Raw genomic sequence first — 16,582 nt, forward strand, 5'->3', positions numbered from 1 at the left:
AGGGAGAAGTTGCCACTAGCTGAAATATGCTTCTGTAACTAACCAGAGCAAAACAATGAGCTGTCACCAGATGACACCATACTGTATATCAACTATTATTACGCTGAAAGGCAAATTAGTGTTTCATAGGGAAGCGAATGGGGCAATGAGAAGGAACAGTTGTACATAAACAGCTTTGTCTAATTACAGGAGACTTTTTACAACGTCAGTTTGCCAGAGGCTTCAGAGTGGTGGAGATTGTTAAATGAGGGATACTCACTTTATTCACTGTCTTTAATTTCCTGCCATATGTGTAAATAAAGACAAGGATGTGAGAAGAATATGTGACACTTTATTTTACCACTTGTTTTTACTAGCCGCAAGAAAACAAACTGTGTGCAGGGCAATGAACATTCATATGAAAGAAGAATTTTTGAAATGGCTGCTACATCCATATATTTCAACTTCTTTCTCAAATTTGTATATTGGAGTGGATTGTGTATATGAATGCTGTTTTGTGGAAATGTGGTTATACTCCAAAACCACACTTTTTTTTAAATAGATCACGTTTTGATCCCACTTGGATCTTCATCAGGTTTAGAAATAGTTACCACATCCATATTTATACCAATAGGCTGATGTGGTTAACCATCCAACCAGCCCAGAGTGATAAACATCTAAAAATGATTAACACTCCAAGTAATATACAATGAAAACTAATTCAGAATATGACTACAAAGAAAGTAATACATCAGAAATGGCAAAAATTTCAAAAATATTTCAAAAAGACAATTGCAAGCTACATGAAAAGAAATGTTAATAGATCATACATTACACCAGGAAATCAAGCGTATCAACAAAAAGATGTGCCACAAAGAAATATAAATACATTTATGTTTTATTTTATATTCTTGGTTCAGACCTTGTGGTTTCAGTATGAATAGTAAATAAGTACCTTTATTCTAACAGGAAACAGAAGGAGGTACCTACTTTTGTGTTTACATAATAAAAACTAAAGTTATAAAAAGAAAAACAAAATAATGGAAATTAACAAGTTGCTTTAAATGAAAATAATGTTGTAAAATGAACTCTCCGTGGCCTGTTAAAGAGATGAGGATGAAAAGTGTTTTCAGCGAGTGGGTGTAGTACTGGAGGGCCAGCCAGCACACCTGTTCAGTAGGAGATGCGAGGCGGGGGCTCTAAATACAGGCCAGAGGAGCATCGGGGGGCCGGGCTGTCCAGCAGCCATCTTTTCATTAGCCGTATCTAATGAAACTGCACAGGGCCCGAGGAAGAAAGGCCTACTGCAGGGACACCCTGCCCTGCCCGAAATTACACCAGAGACTCGCCCACAAAAGAAGCATTCCGTCCACACAGCGACACTGGCACTTGACACCAAATTTTAAACCCGCAGGTTGTTTCTTCGACAAGTGGAAATTTCCACTGCGATCCTTTCCCAGTCGGGGTGGCTTGGTGAGCGAAACAAGTGTCGAGGGGGTTTAATCATGCAGTGAGTGTGTAACCCCCACTACACACACACACACACACACACACACACATTCTATGCCCCCAATTCTCTGTCTCTGTGCGCTTTGTTTGGGAACAGTTGTCAAGATGGAAATATCTGATACTCTTTCTAATCACTCAGGCAGCAATTACTGTTATTAAGCTTTCTTTGAGAGGCCTTCATTGTTTTTCTTCTAACACCACTGACAGACACCAGAGGAGCTAACTGCCTGAACGGAGCGAGCAACTGCAGATTTGTAACACGTACTTTAGTGTGCATGTGAAGGAATGCATGCACACACACACACACACACACACACACACACACACACACACACACACACACACACACACACACACACACACTTTGAGTTAATGAAGGCTTGGAGTGAACTAGCTGTCAATCAAAATCACAGTGTTTTTAGTTTATGTCTTTTAACTAGCAACAACAGTGTTTTCTTTGTCCTTAATGTAAAAAAGGTCACCTAAAGAAACAATGTAGAGCTGCATCTAACAATTACTGTCATTATTGATTAATCTGTTGATTATTATTTCACCTTATCATTTAATCATTTAGCTATACAATGCCCATAACAAAATCTTCAGACATGTTCAGATAATTGCACCTTTTGTCCGACTTACAGCCCACAAACAAACTATATTCTATTCAGCTGACTGTAGCAAATGTCTGCCATTTTTGCTTGATAAATGACGCACAATAACGCCGACAAACAGAGCCTTTTTGTGCACAACCCCTAAAACAACCTAACTGCCAACCTTAGATGGTTTCTGTTCTCAAGCCCTTTTCATTACAGTCACTGTCCTGGTCTCCTCCAATTTTTTAATCGAATGGAGTCACCATCAAAATTAATCAGAATTACTATGAGTGATACTGAAGCAAACTTACAGAGGCACAAACATGGTCAAAAATGTTTTTCTCTCGCCTTTTATTTTGCTGTTCTGTTTTACTTGCGCTGCTGCTACAAAGTACGTCATCAGTTTCTGCATTTGGGGTCTTAAAATGCCATCCAGATGCCATCCCAAATAATATATACTGAGGCAGATGATTGTAAAGGGGTTTTAATAACTCATTAAAATGACTGTAAAATTGTTTTTTGTCAGCTAAGTGTTTCAGCGCTGAAGCAATGCACTTGCTTTTGTGATCACCTGTGTCTGAACCTTCTCTACTATTACCTGTTACTATCTACACTGTACACACCATGTGTGTATGTGTGTATGTGCAGGCATTTTTGCTTGTGACCCTTAGGTCAAAGTGTTCCATCGATGACAGCCTTATCCCCTTAAATGCACCGTGGAGTGTCCCGGCTGCCATGTGCTAGCGCTGAGGTGTGCGTGATGAGTGGAGATGAGTCACAGACAGGGGTGAGAGGAGGTGTCACACAGATAACCCCTACAGATGGACAGCGGGAAGGGTCTAAGGTTTCAGACCTGTGCGTGAATGTGTGTGTGCGTGTCTTTGTGTAAAAATGATATACCCTGAAAAGAGTATAAGAACGTGTGTGTTTGTGTGTGTGTGTGTGTGTGTGTGTGTGTGTGTGTGTGTGTGTGTGTGTGTCTATGCATGTGTGTGGAAGTATGAGTGGGAGAGTGAAACAAGAGGCCGTGACCTCAAGCAACAATGACATGAGCTATCATCACAATAGCCCCTCCGGATTCTCTACCAAACAGAGAGAGCTGAACAAGAGAGGATCGACTAACTCTTTCCAGTCTGGCACAGAGTGACGCATCCTGTCCCCAACACATGGTCCATAAACACTTGTTCTTGTATCACTGCTGTATTGTTTTTCTTTAAGGGTCAGTTCACCCAAACCACAAAAAACTATGTTTATCTCATGGTATCTATCCCTGCCAACACCCTAATATGATGGAGGTGAGCAGAATTTTCTTTGTGGTGCTCACTGCATTTGAAAATTATATTTGAACATTTCAAGGTCAGTAGGAGTTTGCAGAAACATGCCCCAGCTACCCAGGGTAATCCCAAGACCTCGGTCTGGACAGTCTTCTTTGGAACATATTCTGTGGGTATAACACTACAACATGAGATAGCTGTTTTACAATTTAGACACTCACAAAAGGATTTTCCAGCTCCATGTTCAACATTTAAAGAATGTTATGGTTTAATATGAGAGGAAGGCCAAACTGGAGAGAAAAAGAGACCTTTCCAAATGTATTTGAATTACAGCTGGAATAATTAGTTGAGTAATTATTAATATAGTATTACATATATATTGATATCTGCTGTGTCCAGCATCTCTAATATTTGTTGTTTGTGCCTGTTTTATATTATTGTAAATTGAATATGTTTGAGTGTTGGGCAGTTGATCAGTAAAACAAGAAGATATCACCTTGTGCTTTCAGAGCTTTTGATTTTTACATTAATTTAATAAACGATTAATTGAAAAAATGATGGACAGATTAATTGATAATGAAAACAGTAGCTATAGTCATAGTAGACACGGCCTCAGTCAAAGTACAAAACTGCCAACTTGTGTACCCTGGTTGTCATCGTTAGAAACACGAAAGTGTGAAAGACAAGACCTAAAGGAGAGACCGAAAAGTCATGTAGCATTAGTTCACACAAAACATTAAAGGAATAGTGTGGACTTACTGACCAAAAGATACATATGACACAATGAGCAATGAGACTTTATTTTCTTTGTGCTGTTTAATTTTTGTGTCCGGTATCTCCGAAAGTTGGAACTCCTTTTTTTGCCCAGTTGCATTTCACACTACCAATGAGCTGATTAACACAGAACGTGCAGCTATAGGCTACAACACCGGGCTCTAACTCTGAACACAGGATTTACAGTCACCTTGTGTCAAAAACTGAACTATCCCCTTAACTTTACTGACACACAAAAATCTAATTTTCATAGGTAAAGTTTCTAATGGGTTTTTGTGTCACATGACTTACCCGCACGCTGGATTTATGGACACACTCACATACACATTCAGATCTCTAACATCTGGTAACTCTGAGGGGGGAAAAAAGGAAGATTTCAGCGATAGAAGTATGGAGTGCACCCACTCAAATAAGGCAATGCAAGTGAGGATCATCTTCCTTTGTTCCTGCGGGGAAGTTTACTGTCCTTAAACACTCTGCTTTTATGGTGGAACGTCCAAATAAAAAGCTTTTTGAAGACTTTACCCAGTCAATTAGTCGAGCAGTGTCAATAGACCTGCTGCATAATGACTCACCTGTAACTGCGTGAGAATGGGCACTTACAGGAGACTGAGTGGCACGTAACATAGGAATGACAAAGCCCTCAATCTGTTTTTAAGGACTCATTCTTTAATTGACCCCAACCTCCATTCACACACACTCGCTCTTACATTTATCTATTTATCTCCTGAAGTTCTTAAGAATCACGTGGCTTATGACACTCAGTGAAGCATTTGGGACTTGATGCATGATGCTACTGGACATTTGAGCTTGTCCGCCTCCAAACACAAACTTTAAGGGCTCGACTCAAGGTTGGCTGGCTGGTAGACTAAATAGTAGGCTCAATGGGCGTGCTGAGCTTATATAAACGTCTCTCTCTGGGCCTTTTAATAAACATGCATCCTCTCTTTGTGTAGGGTAGTGGGATAATGAACAGGCAAGGCAATTACCATAACTGGCCGATGTTATCTCAACTTCAGGGGGGACATCAGTTGAAATGTTGTAATTGCACTGTCAAGCTGCTGAAAAGACATCCCCCCTCCCCTTCTTGCCAAACACAGACATATGTACCTCCCACCCTCAGCCCCTTCTCCTCTGCCGTCAGCCACTTCAAAATGAAATTCTTCTCTGTCTCCCTCGTTTTTGACGCTGATATGCAGGCATCAAAGAGAAGCCCAGTGGCCATTAGAGGGCCTGAGGGCCGGCACATGCTCAAGTAGAAAACCTGACTTGTAATTAAAAGAAATCACCTAATGTTGTAACATTCCAGTCAAGAAATATTTCAAGTAAAAAACATAGAGCTTTCTATCTTTGTCCACTCATTGACACCAATAACCTGTGAACCTGAAATTACATAGAAACTGCACATTAAAGTGTGTTTTTTTTAAATCCCTTAAATGCTGATTATACTGTCCAGCCTTATAATAATTTATATTTGCACTCAGACATGATGGTGTACAGGGCACGCTATGTGAAACAAAGCACAGCCATCTCTGAACATTATCATATAATTTGGGCCAGCCGTCAGCTTGTAAATAAGTGATGTAGAAGCCCATTGTGTGATGGGGCACAGGTTGGAGACAGGCGTCTTTGCTCTGCCGGCATGAGCCACTGAAGACAAAGGCAGGAGACAGAGCGTCTAACCTTTGATTCTTCTGAGGACTCAGCCGCCTTGTATCAGGGCAGGACACATCGGCCACAATCATGCCCCCAATGTGGGGACGTCAAGAACAATAGAATCACTCACTCACAGTCAGGCTCAACAACCCGCCCTGACTGCAATTGGATTAGTGAGTGTTCAACCACCACATGTTAGCCTAATTGACATAAAAGTGAAATTTGAGAACAATAAGGCCCTAACCCAAAGGCCCACTAGCTTTGAAATGGCATACCATTTCTGTAACAGTTTCTGTCACTGAAAATAGGATGAAAATTGAGACAATGTAGAACTGCAGAATGAAAATGTCCAGTATTTGTCTTCTGTTTTTCTTTGATGTAGTGTGTAATCATTCAAAACTGGTAAGATGCCGGATAATAAACCAAACAATTTTTATTTGGGAAAGACAGAGCATCAGAAAGATTTCTCTGCTTTAATCTTTCTTTAGCTAAAAAGTAAATTGAACACAGTGGAAAGGCTATCAGGATTAGGAAGTATCAGGCTTAGAATTTAATCCAAATTCATGTTAAAACAGTAATGGATGATTACTGTCAACTTTTATTTTTACAACCCCCTTATAGTAGATTGTTATTATATATTTTACAAGGTAACATGGATTTGGTTTTAAGAGGCTTGTTAAAATCAGCTTAATATTAATGTAATCAGGTTAATTAAAATCACTGTACATTTCTGATTATTTCAACTGATTCCTTAGAAAAATCAGTGTTGCAGCAAATTCTCGCAGTGCTCTAATTTACGGAAATACACACACATAAAGGGTTCATCTTGTGATCTGCTTGAATGTCTCATTGGAAGCAATTCATGTTTTTATTTTTTTCTCCAAAATGTATATAAAATGAAAGCAATAAATATTACCAGTAAATAAACTTTTTAGATTGTTTTTACTATTTTCTCAATAAAAAACACTTATACAATCTAATGTACATTATGACAAGTTGTAGAGCTTTTATGTTTAAAATAAGGACTCAATTTATTTTTAATATGTAGATATAAATATATATATTTTGTCAAAATATATGATCGTATTGTCAAAGAAACAAAAAAAGTGAGACAAACATACACCTCAACATAAAAGTTATAAATAAGGGTCCAAGTGAACATTTTTGGGAGTAAAGACCTTCTGATTTGTTTTAGCGTCAATGTTCGTTTTTTCAAGTGGCCAGTCGAAGTCCACGTTCTAGTTAGTCTGTGTGTTAGCGGCAGCCGCAGCCCTCCACTACCATTTCCTGGTAGTTTTTAAGGACCACCTTGTCATGTTCGTCTAAGTAGAGCATGGAGATGGCGCTGAGCTCTGTTGGCACACAGCAGGCCTTGGGAATGTTGTTGTTAACAGAGTTCACCAGTGTCTGAACAATGGCATGGTTGGTTGAGTTCAGATGATCCGCCAGAGGAAAGGGACATTCCCCTTGGCAGTAATAGGCCTGGTAACCAGGGGGCGCCACTATCCAGTCATTCCAGCCTACATCACTGAAGTCCACATACAGTGCATGGCGCCGGCAGTTGCGGTTGCGTTTACGGCCCCGCTGCTTGGGGCTGCGCTTGGTCCTGCGGGTCAGCGGGTGACCCTTCCCGTCATGGCCAAAGGTAACCAGGAGGGGGCGTAGCTGCTCCCAGTCCTCCCCAGGCTCTTGGTGTAGTGACCGGCTGACGCGAACATGTCGGCCCTGGTGGCGTGGTGTCTGGTTGAGGTGCAGAACCTCCACAGCCAACCCATAATTTGGGAGACGCTCTTGAGTCCAGCGCAGCACTGCAGGGCTCACGTCAAAGCTCTCCCAGCGTGACATGTTGTGGCGCACAAGCCGCGTATCCAAGAGCTGCATGATTAGCTGCCCTGGCCGTGGGGGCTTCAGCACCTCGTACACATTTATCCGGTGAAGCCCCTGGTCATCGGAGAGGGTGTCAGCGATGGCCTCATCAATCTGATGACGGTAGAGCCTCAGTTCGGCGGAAGAGAGCAGCTCGTCCTCTGGAATGCTTGTTAGGTTGAACAGGAAGCGAAGGGATGAGGTTTCTCCATCATCTATCTCATGCACCCTCTCCATGTGCTCTGACAACAAGAAAAAGGAGAAATGTGGGCAGTTTGATTTGCTGCATAATTCCTTAATGGTAAGAACTTGGAATATCAAATTGTGCAATGTGTAGAAAACAAACTCACAACTTTGCCGAGCTGTGCTATCATCACGCTTACGTGGCTTAATTGACACAAAATAATGTACATGCACGCTTTTCAAGGCCTCTTGGGGTATCCACGAATATCATCGAAAGATCATCCACACTTTCTTACCTATCTATAAGGATTATCCAGCTCTTCTCTCAATGCCTTTCTCTGAGCACATTGCTGAAACATGCGTTAAAAGGAGGGTGGTGATTAACGTACCACAGCTACAGTATAAACACAGTGGAGGCTCCCTGTTCCACGCTCAGTCTGCAGATTTCTGGCAAGATCACTATTGGTGGGGAAAGGAATGTTGTGTCTACTATTTTCCTGCTCAATCCACCCCTGTTATTTCACACCCAGACCCTAATCTTGCCCAGGTGGTTCTCATTATTAAAACCTGCTGTGTTTTTGATTAGCTCTGCAGTTTGTTCACTTAAGACGTTTATCATTTTCATCATGAATAATCATTAAGCAGTCAAACAATACAGTAGAACCAGTAGTTTTGCGATGGAATGCAACGTATTCAAATCCTCAATTAAAGCTTATTCAAAATTTGAATTATTATGCACGCATACACCTTCTCATGTACTCTGTACTGTCTGCTTAATAGTTGAATTCACAATATCATTTGAAATTAATCAAAATCAGGGATATGTCACCTGTTACGCGCAGCCACTAGAAAACACATCTTTCTTGGTGAATTCAAGATGAATGGTTACACGGTTTACCTAGCCTGTAAACACTTCTCCTCACCTAACTGTACATCTGCTGCAGATTGTAATACCTCACTGTGTTTTGGACAGATCAGTCAGCTGAATCACACCATTGCACAATGGTGCTACCATGAAAGCGAGCACTCCCACTCAAAACGTATTATTAACATAGTTTAGCAAAGGAGAAGGAGGGTAAATGCCTGTAGAGAGCAGTAGAAACCAATACACACACACAGTTGTGCGTGCACACACACATTGCATCACGGGCAGAAGTTCCTCCACCAGCTGGAGCGCTCTTTCTTCCTGACTAGACTTGGTACGTTGCTGTGTAAGTGCATGTTGCTGTTTGCTACCACTAGCAGTGTGTTTGATGAGCCCCATTAAGGCTGACTCATCCCTCCTTCCTCACTCCTCCCCCTAAGGGCGGACATGTTCTGTAGCCCTAAAGCTCCCCGGTTTTTCTCAGCTCACCATGCTGCAAGATTACTTACTAACTTGCTAAGTCTGGTACATCAGCTCTGCCTCTCTGCTAAAGATTGTTTTCAAGCACTTATCCGACATGTTTCCCAACATCATCTTACATTTAACAGATCAGTCACCCTGGAGTAATTGAAACCTCTGCATTTGTCGCTAAAACTAAGCAGACCCAAGTCACAATAAACAGCAACCCTTCTAACGTTCCAGTCTTTCTATCACACCAGCTTCTGAGACTGTTTTTCCATCTCTTCAGAGAGCTGCAGTGTCTGCTCTCAGCACCCACATTGTTGGCAGTAGGGGCTTTATTTAGAAGCGTGCAGAGTAGCATTAAAGATAATTACACGTTGAGGAAGGTCCTTCTAAAAGAGCCCTCCATATAAACTGGAGTCATGAGAGAGGAGCACACTCCAATTTCAGGCCAAGACTGTGCTTTTTTAAGCCATGTTCTGCTGGGTGGGGTGAGAAGTGTAAGTCTGTAATATGAAGGTATGCTTTTCCTTCAGCTGCTAACCAAACATGCAGAGTTTTGTCAAATGAGGCTCTTGAGAGCTTTTCTAGCAGATTGTTTGCCCCTCTGTAGACAGTGTTTGGTGACCACATCCTTAGATTCCTTGGTTATGGTGAGATGGGTGGAGCTGCCTCACAATCATGTTAGATGAAGGAAATTGTAGGAAATTATTTATTTTTTTTACCTTGAATACTTAGCAGTCCTCCACCAATGCTAATGAAATACATTACTACCAAAATTATTGGAATGCCTGGCAACAATGAACTTGAATATGGTGTAATGTTTTGTGCTAATGCATTTATCATCTCTCCTCCTACTGGTGATTCATGCCTTTATATTTTGTGCTTTTTAATTTCCCCCTACTACATATGGTGCCAAAATCCTTAATTTTTCCCCTTACCTTCATGGTGGAAGCCCCTTACAGTGTTGGCCCGGCTGGCTAACCTCTCTGGGTACTCAAAAGCGATGTCATGCGCTCCGGCCTCCTCAGCCTCCCCCGACTGTAGCCGGTAGAGGTCCAGCAGGTAGCGAGGCACAGTGGCCGAGCGGCTGGGCCGCGGCCGCCTCTTGAGGCCAAACATGTGCAGCAGCGTGGCCTCAAAGTCCCGCAGCAGTTCATGGCTCTGAGCCGCCGAACGACCCTGCAGGCCCGGTACTTTCTTTTTCCCTTCTTCTGGTATCAGACTAGCATGGTTGCTCTCTCCCAGCAGGACTTGGCATATTAAAATGACCATCAGCATTCGATTACCAGGAATCATGATGTCTCTGAGGGGAGCAGCAGATGGCACAGGGAGATGTAAGATTAGGACGGGGCAGAAAGGAAAAGAATGAGAGGGAGAGAAGGGCATCCATTTTAACTAAAGTAAAAACTGTCTTTCCCTTTTCTACATGTCTTCACCAACTCCAGTACACCCTCTTTTCTAACTGTTCCCACTGACGGCAGACTCTAATTGGTGTTAATAGTCTAGTCTGCCTTGTTTACAGTAAAGCAGTCCCCAATCAGATAGACCACAGGCAGTTTATCTTTGACGACATCCTCCAAAGTTAAACAGCTGGTTCAAGAACCCAAATTTTTTGAATGGAATCTGAGGGCCATTCCTCTTCACCCTCCCCCATCCTCCCACCCCCTCCCTCCTCTACTATGATTAGATAAATAAAAGAGGCAGCCCTGGGGTCAGAGCAAATTCTCAACTCGATAAGGAGCCGTGGTCCCCTCACAGTCTCCTCTAACAAGCCATGGGGCAAGGAATAGGTGCCACACATTTAACTGAAAATATTCTTTTGCATGCAACTGCCTTGCCCAACACCCCATAGGGACTTTCAGTTGAAATGCCACACAAATCAGTGATTCAGTGGACAGAAAGGAAAGGAAAAAAATGCAAGATGCTGCAACGTGTCACGTGTCACAAATTGAAATGGCATGGTCCACTTACTTACCGACAGAAAATAAAGCATGGGAAAACAGTCCATGTTTGTTGGAAGTAGGCAATGGACACGTTCTTCCAAGAAATGTTAGGTGGTGTTGGGCGGCTGCAGGAGAACGTTGGAGTGACCCTGTTCCTGAAAGATACAGATAAAAAAAGCAAGGGAATTAAAAACTGAATGCAGTTACAGACATTTGAGGATTTCATGTTATTTAAAGTAGAAGAGGAAACGCATGTATGTCAGTGTGTAGTGTGTGTGTGTGTGTGTTGGGTAGGGGGGTGGTGGTAAGAGAGAGACCCAGTGTCTCTTTAAGGCTTATCATTTTGGCTCATGGGCTATTTACTGTAACTGGAATGTAAGGAGGTATGTGCCACAACACAGACAGCAAATCCCTAAGGCCTTACACTCACCTAAGACAGAAAACACACTTCATTACATTACTATATCTATTCCAGAAATTGATAAGAAGCCTGTTTCAAAAGCAGCTACTTTGCAATTATGGCAAGTTATTCTCCAAGACCAAAAACCAATAATAAGTTTAACCGGGGAAAAAAAGTCTGACACTATCCTCTCATGTTCACACAGACAAAAGATAAAACCACTTTGATCAGGAGTGGTCAAATCTATATCCAAAACAAGAGGGCTGTTTGCTTACAGAAACCGTCTCCAAGTGAACCCAGTCAACCTTTATCCCTCTTCACACAAGGAACTGAATACATCCATTTCAAAAGGGGCTCATCTCTTAGTAACGCTCCCCCACTTGAGGGATCACACAGGTTGTCGTGACGCTGATGACAGGCCTTCTGCTCTTTGACATCACTGTCATCAGTAGAGTTGTAGATTCAGCGCTGGTGTGTGTGTGTGTGTGTGTTTTGTATGGCATATTTGGGTCTTAATTTTGACTCTAACCACAACATCAAGGACATTTTCTTCGAGTATCTTCCTGAAGTCTACTTTTATTAAAATATGAATACTTTTGAAGCAGCTTCTCCAACAGAAACCTAGAAAGAAAAAAAAATTCTTTCTCAGCCGTAACAGTCTTTTTTTTCTTCTGGTAGGTTTAACAAGCACAGCAATATGGTTCTAATGATTTAATTCTTTTCCACGTCATTTAAATGTGTTAAATGTTGTTGAATCACACTAATAAAATTACTGTTTTTTTTTTTACCACAACAGCATTACCAAGCAAACATTTCTACTCGGTGCTCTGCAGCGAATGTAGGTCTTTGGTCATCATTTGGAGCCTGTTCCACTGGAGAACACCCAAGCATTACTACACAGTGAGGATGCACATTAACAGGAACATTGTGTGTGTGTGTGTGTGTGTGTGTGTGTGTGTGTGTGTGTGTGCGCGCGCATGTATGAGCATGTCTGGGTTTGTATCTGTGCCATTATCTCGGCCCCTGCATGGCTCACTGTACATGCAATCAAGGATCTTTTTCCTAACAGCATTAGACTTTGACCTCCGACTGACCCTCCTTTCTCGGTCATGACATTAGATCCAGTGTGTGTGAAGAAAGGGTAATGTGGAGTGTGTGTGCGTGCGTGCATGAGCTAAACAGTGTGTGTGCGTGTCTGTACCCGTGTGTACGCATAAATGTGTGCCAACGCTTGCATGTTCGTGAGAACTGTGGCAAAGAGAGAGGAGGGTTCAGAACATGATCAGCTCTATTACCCATGGGGTGGGGGGATAACGTGTGTGTGTGTGTGTGTGTGTGTGAGAGAGAGTTGGGTGCACATCTCTTACAACAAACGTTCATTGTACAGCGAGGGCCTCTCCCATGATTACAGGGATTCATAGCACTCAAAAACACTGACCATACAGAACATCTTGTAACTGTAACCAGCCACTGACAAAGCTGCAGGCTAAAACAGACAGACACTCAAAGTGGTGCGATGATGATGAAAGAAGATGTAAGGCAGACAGGGAGTAACTTTCAACTCTGGAAAAAGTCATCACGTTCATTTTGCTGGCCTGTTTGAAAAAAACAACAACATTTTTTTCCAGCCCAGTTACACCAAACTCAGTTCATTTTGTCAAGTTTTTTCACCACATTGTGAACACACATGTACTCCTTTTGATCAAATGGTGGCAGCAAAACAGAATTCCCAGATTATAAAATGTTTTAAGAAAAGAAACTTCACAACCAAAAGACATTTGAATTGACTGACAGACAGAGAAACATTTTCAACAACAAATGAAGACCAGAGTGAAATTAGGCCGGAGCAGTCCACTGTCCTTGGCTTTGCTCAGTCCCCCTTGGCCTCTCTCTCTCTCTCTCTCTCTCTCTCTCTGACCAGAGATAATGTGATCAGACTATGCACATGGCTCTTCAGATGTGTTTCCTGAGGAATTTGACAGTGATGGTAGGAGGGAAGACGGGAAGGAGGGACGGAGGAGGGCAACAGGTTTCCACAGAAACGGCCAAATCTCCAACCATATTTGATCATTTTAGACGGCAGTAATCACTTTACCAACACGTTTATAGTCGTGGGAATTGTTTTGTAATCAGCGACCATATTTCATGTTAAATGTCCTTCTCTGGTTAGTGTTAATGAGATTTAGATCATATAGAGTTCATAAAGATAGTGGGTATCAAAGGTCCTGATGGTTACTCCAAAAAAATGTTGCAAAGTAAAGTTGACAAAAATCACTGTTTGTTTACCTTCCTGATATCAAGTGGGTTGTAATTAAAGCTTAGTTATTTAAACAATAACTGTGGCTTCACATTGAGTCAGTGTGCCTCCCAAAAATGCAATATCTCATTTGTGTTGACAAAAATGAAACAGAGACCTGTAGTGTCTCTTGTTGCAGAGCTTGGGATTTTACTTGCTCCCACTGAGCAGTTCAACAGTGAGAACATTCACAGTCAGTGAGATCACTGAAACCAGGTTAATGGTTTTGTTAGCTGTAGTATATTCTGAAAGGCAAGAACTTTGATCTAAAAGATTCTGTTGCTTGACATTTCAGAGATTTTGAGATGCTCTCATCTGATTTGCATAACAGGTTAAAGATGTTAAATGTGAAAACCCAAAACATCAGGTGGCATCAACAAAAAGTCAACACCTGGGCCTGAAACGACCAAAAGAAGTTAATAATCTTTTCCAGATGCAAATAAATATGTAATTATGGAAACATAAAACGCTTCCCCACTAAAAGTTTTTAGGAATCCGTTTCATTACATGATAGCTGAGAAACTTGAGTTGGAAAGTAAGAGTGTGCCAAGGATGCCATGCGCCTGCAGGCCGCAGAATGTTTTCTTTCCTGCAGCTTTACAGTATTAAATGACACAATTCCACTTTAAAATCATTTGTTACAAAACGAGTGCTTGTATTACAATATCATTCAACAATTTCAAGCTGGAGTCACGTCTGTTATCCCACTGTAATGCTTTTGCAGACTTTGTCATAACTGGACATAAACGTGCCGTTTTAAAACTGTCTCAAATACACACAAATTACTCTTGAAAACCAGCATGTAAAGCTGCAATTAATTGGAATTAAAAATGAGTTACAGAAATAAACACTGTGTAACACTGTCAAATTCTGGCTTAAACTCAGAGCTGTATCATTTCCATCTTTCACGTCTGGGCATACCGGGATGAGCAGACACAGGTGTTTAATCGGACAAAAACTGTGCCAAACTTCGGGCAAGAGTTACAAATCGACATAGGCTTAATGTAAATATTTGAATTGTGTTGAAGAAAGAGACGCGTAGGGAAATTGGACGCTCTGTTTGGAAATTACCTCACTATGTTGGTTTGTCAGTGCTCAACTCTCCGGCACAAAAGGTTCTAACCTGCTAAGAGCTCCACCAGGATTTCTGCGCTATTCTTCCCCAAAAACACTTTTAATTCAGTTTATCTCAGTTTCTTTGTCAGTGAGGAAGACTGTAATGTTTTATAGGCATACATCCTTGTACATTTCTAGCGTTAATGCTGTCCAAACTCTCAGTGAACACGCACAATAACTAAAGAACGAAACTAGAAATCCCAAACTGTCAACGAGATTTCTCCTGTATTGTTCAACAGGTTCAATTCCTAAAAGCTGCGCTGTTGAATCTCTGTTACGTGTGAATGAGCGCTTACCATCAGTAGAGGTAGGTATCCTGGAATGAAGTGAATACGAAAGGGAAGATGTAAGGCAGTCCAGGCGTAAAGCCGAAAAACGGCAAAATGAGCCTTAAAGAAGTTGGGTGCCCTTTTGGCTCATTAATCCTTTAGCGACACCTCAGGAGGAGACGGGGTCGGAGCGAAGGCCGGCGCTCGGGTTCTGCAGCGGGGTTTGCTATCCGTCTCCAGTACAGCTCGTGAGGGCGGGCGGTGCGCAGGACGACCAGACTTCACAAATGATCCAGCGTCTATGGCCCCTTGCAGTTTTTATGTGTCCGCCCAATTTACCCTCCCTGCCTCCTCCTCCCTCCCCGACCCCCACCTTTCTCATCCGTCTCAAACACCTTGGATAACCCCCCTTCTCTCCTCCTCCACGTTAAATAAAGACAGCTCATTGCGCGCAGTATTTTCTTTTAAATTATGTGAGATTTGTGATTTGACTGTGAATAACAGCCAATGGGGCAAATGCTCAATTGACTGAATTTGCATTTAAATGCTGGGATCGAGGCAGTAACCTATTGTTGCACGATCACGTCGTGGTACTCTAAATAAAAAGACCCATGTGCCTGCATGTAAACAATTGGTTAATTGGCTATATCCAAGTTTAAGAATTGAGCTTTTAAGATGTACGCAGTAAACAAGCAAATGATTTATAAAAAATTCAATACTCAATTGAAAAAATAACACTTGATGAATTTTGCTGTAAATAATGATCCCTGTGCGGTTCTGCAATAAATTGATGTTGAGCTGATGCTAATCTCAGTCATTAGTTTCCGTTTGGCATTGGTCCTGAAATAAAGCCAAAGTCACATTTTGGGGGGCAAATTATCGATTGCTTCCGCCCCAAAAACATGACCGTCAATGGTCCCCTAATCCCATAGAAAACCAACGTGCTAGAATCTATTTAGAATGATTCCTATTGTACATGTAGAGCTGTAAAAGAAGGCCTTTATTTGAAACTTCATTGGACAGCTCTTCAAAAAAAAAAGACACACACACAAAAAAAGACACACACACACACACACACACACACACACACACACTTCAATCAATTAATTCAATAATAATTCATGTAAATATGTTGTCATATATTGGAAATCACACATACACATAATAATCATACACATTCACCTTGAAAGTTGCTTCAAAATTGCATCTTTAATATTGTTTATATGTTTCAAAAACATTTCTTAGATAAGTTCCTGTTTGATTCAATTATTGTTTGACAGAAAGAAATCTGTTTTCCCTAAACAAAAATTGAACCATTACTTTCTGCTGCTAGTGATGTCGGACCATCTAACAGCCAAACACATTACAACATTTTACTACTTGAAAATAATTGA

The 16,582-nt window shown here is 41.5% G+C and overlaps 1 protein-coding gene across 1 annotated transcript; it reads right to left on the bottom strand.

The window, feature by feature from the left end:
* Nucleotides 1–6,195: 6,195 nt before the first annotated feature.
* Nucleotides 6,196–15,452, bottom strand: bmp4 (bone morphogenetic protein 4). Its single transcript, XM_046063248.1, has 4 exons — nucleotides 15,216–15,452; nucleotides 11,140–11,262; nucleotides 10,103–10,467; nucleotides 6,196–7,893 (listed from the first exon to the last, which is right to left on the bottom strand). Exons 3-4 carry the CDS (start codon nucleotides 10,458–10,460, stop codon nucleotides 7,040–7,042), a joined length of 1,212 nt encoding a protein of 403 aa, XP_045919204.1. The 5' UTR covers nucleotides 10,461–10,467; nucleotides 11,140–11,262; nucleotides 15,216–15,452; the 3' UTR covers nucleotides 6,196–7,039.
* Between the last annotated feature and the right edge of the window lie 1,130 nt (nucleotides 15,453–16,582).

This window comes from Micropterus dolomieu, linkage group LG11 (assembly GCF_021292245.1).
Source record: "Micropterus dolomieu isolate WLL.071019.BEF.003 ecotype Adirondacks linkage group LG11, ASM2129224v1, whole genome shotgun sequence".
NCBI classification, from domain to species: Eukaryota; Metazoa; Chordata; class Actinopteri; order Centrarchiformes; family Centrarchidae; genus Micropterus; species Micropterus dolomieu.

What these genes read in the sequence shown, in the direction of transcription:
- bmp4 (XM_046063248.1), bottom strand. Translation starts at nt 10,460, where the DNA reads ATGATTCCTGGTAATCGAATGCTGATGGTCATTTTAATATGCCAAGTC. An exon ending in AAGGGGCTTCCACCATGAAG is followed by an intron (nt 7,894 to 10,102) that starts GTAAGGGGAAAA and finishes TCTTGTTGTCAG; the next exon opens with AGCACATGGAGAGGGTGCAT.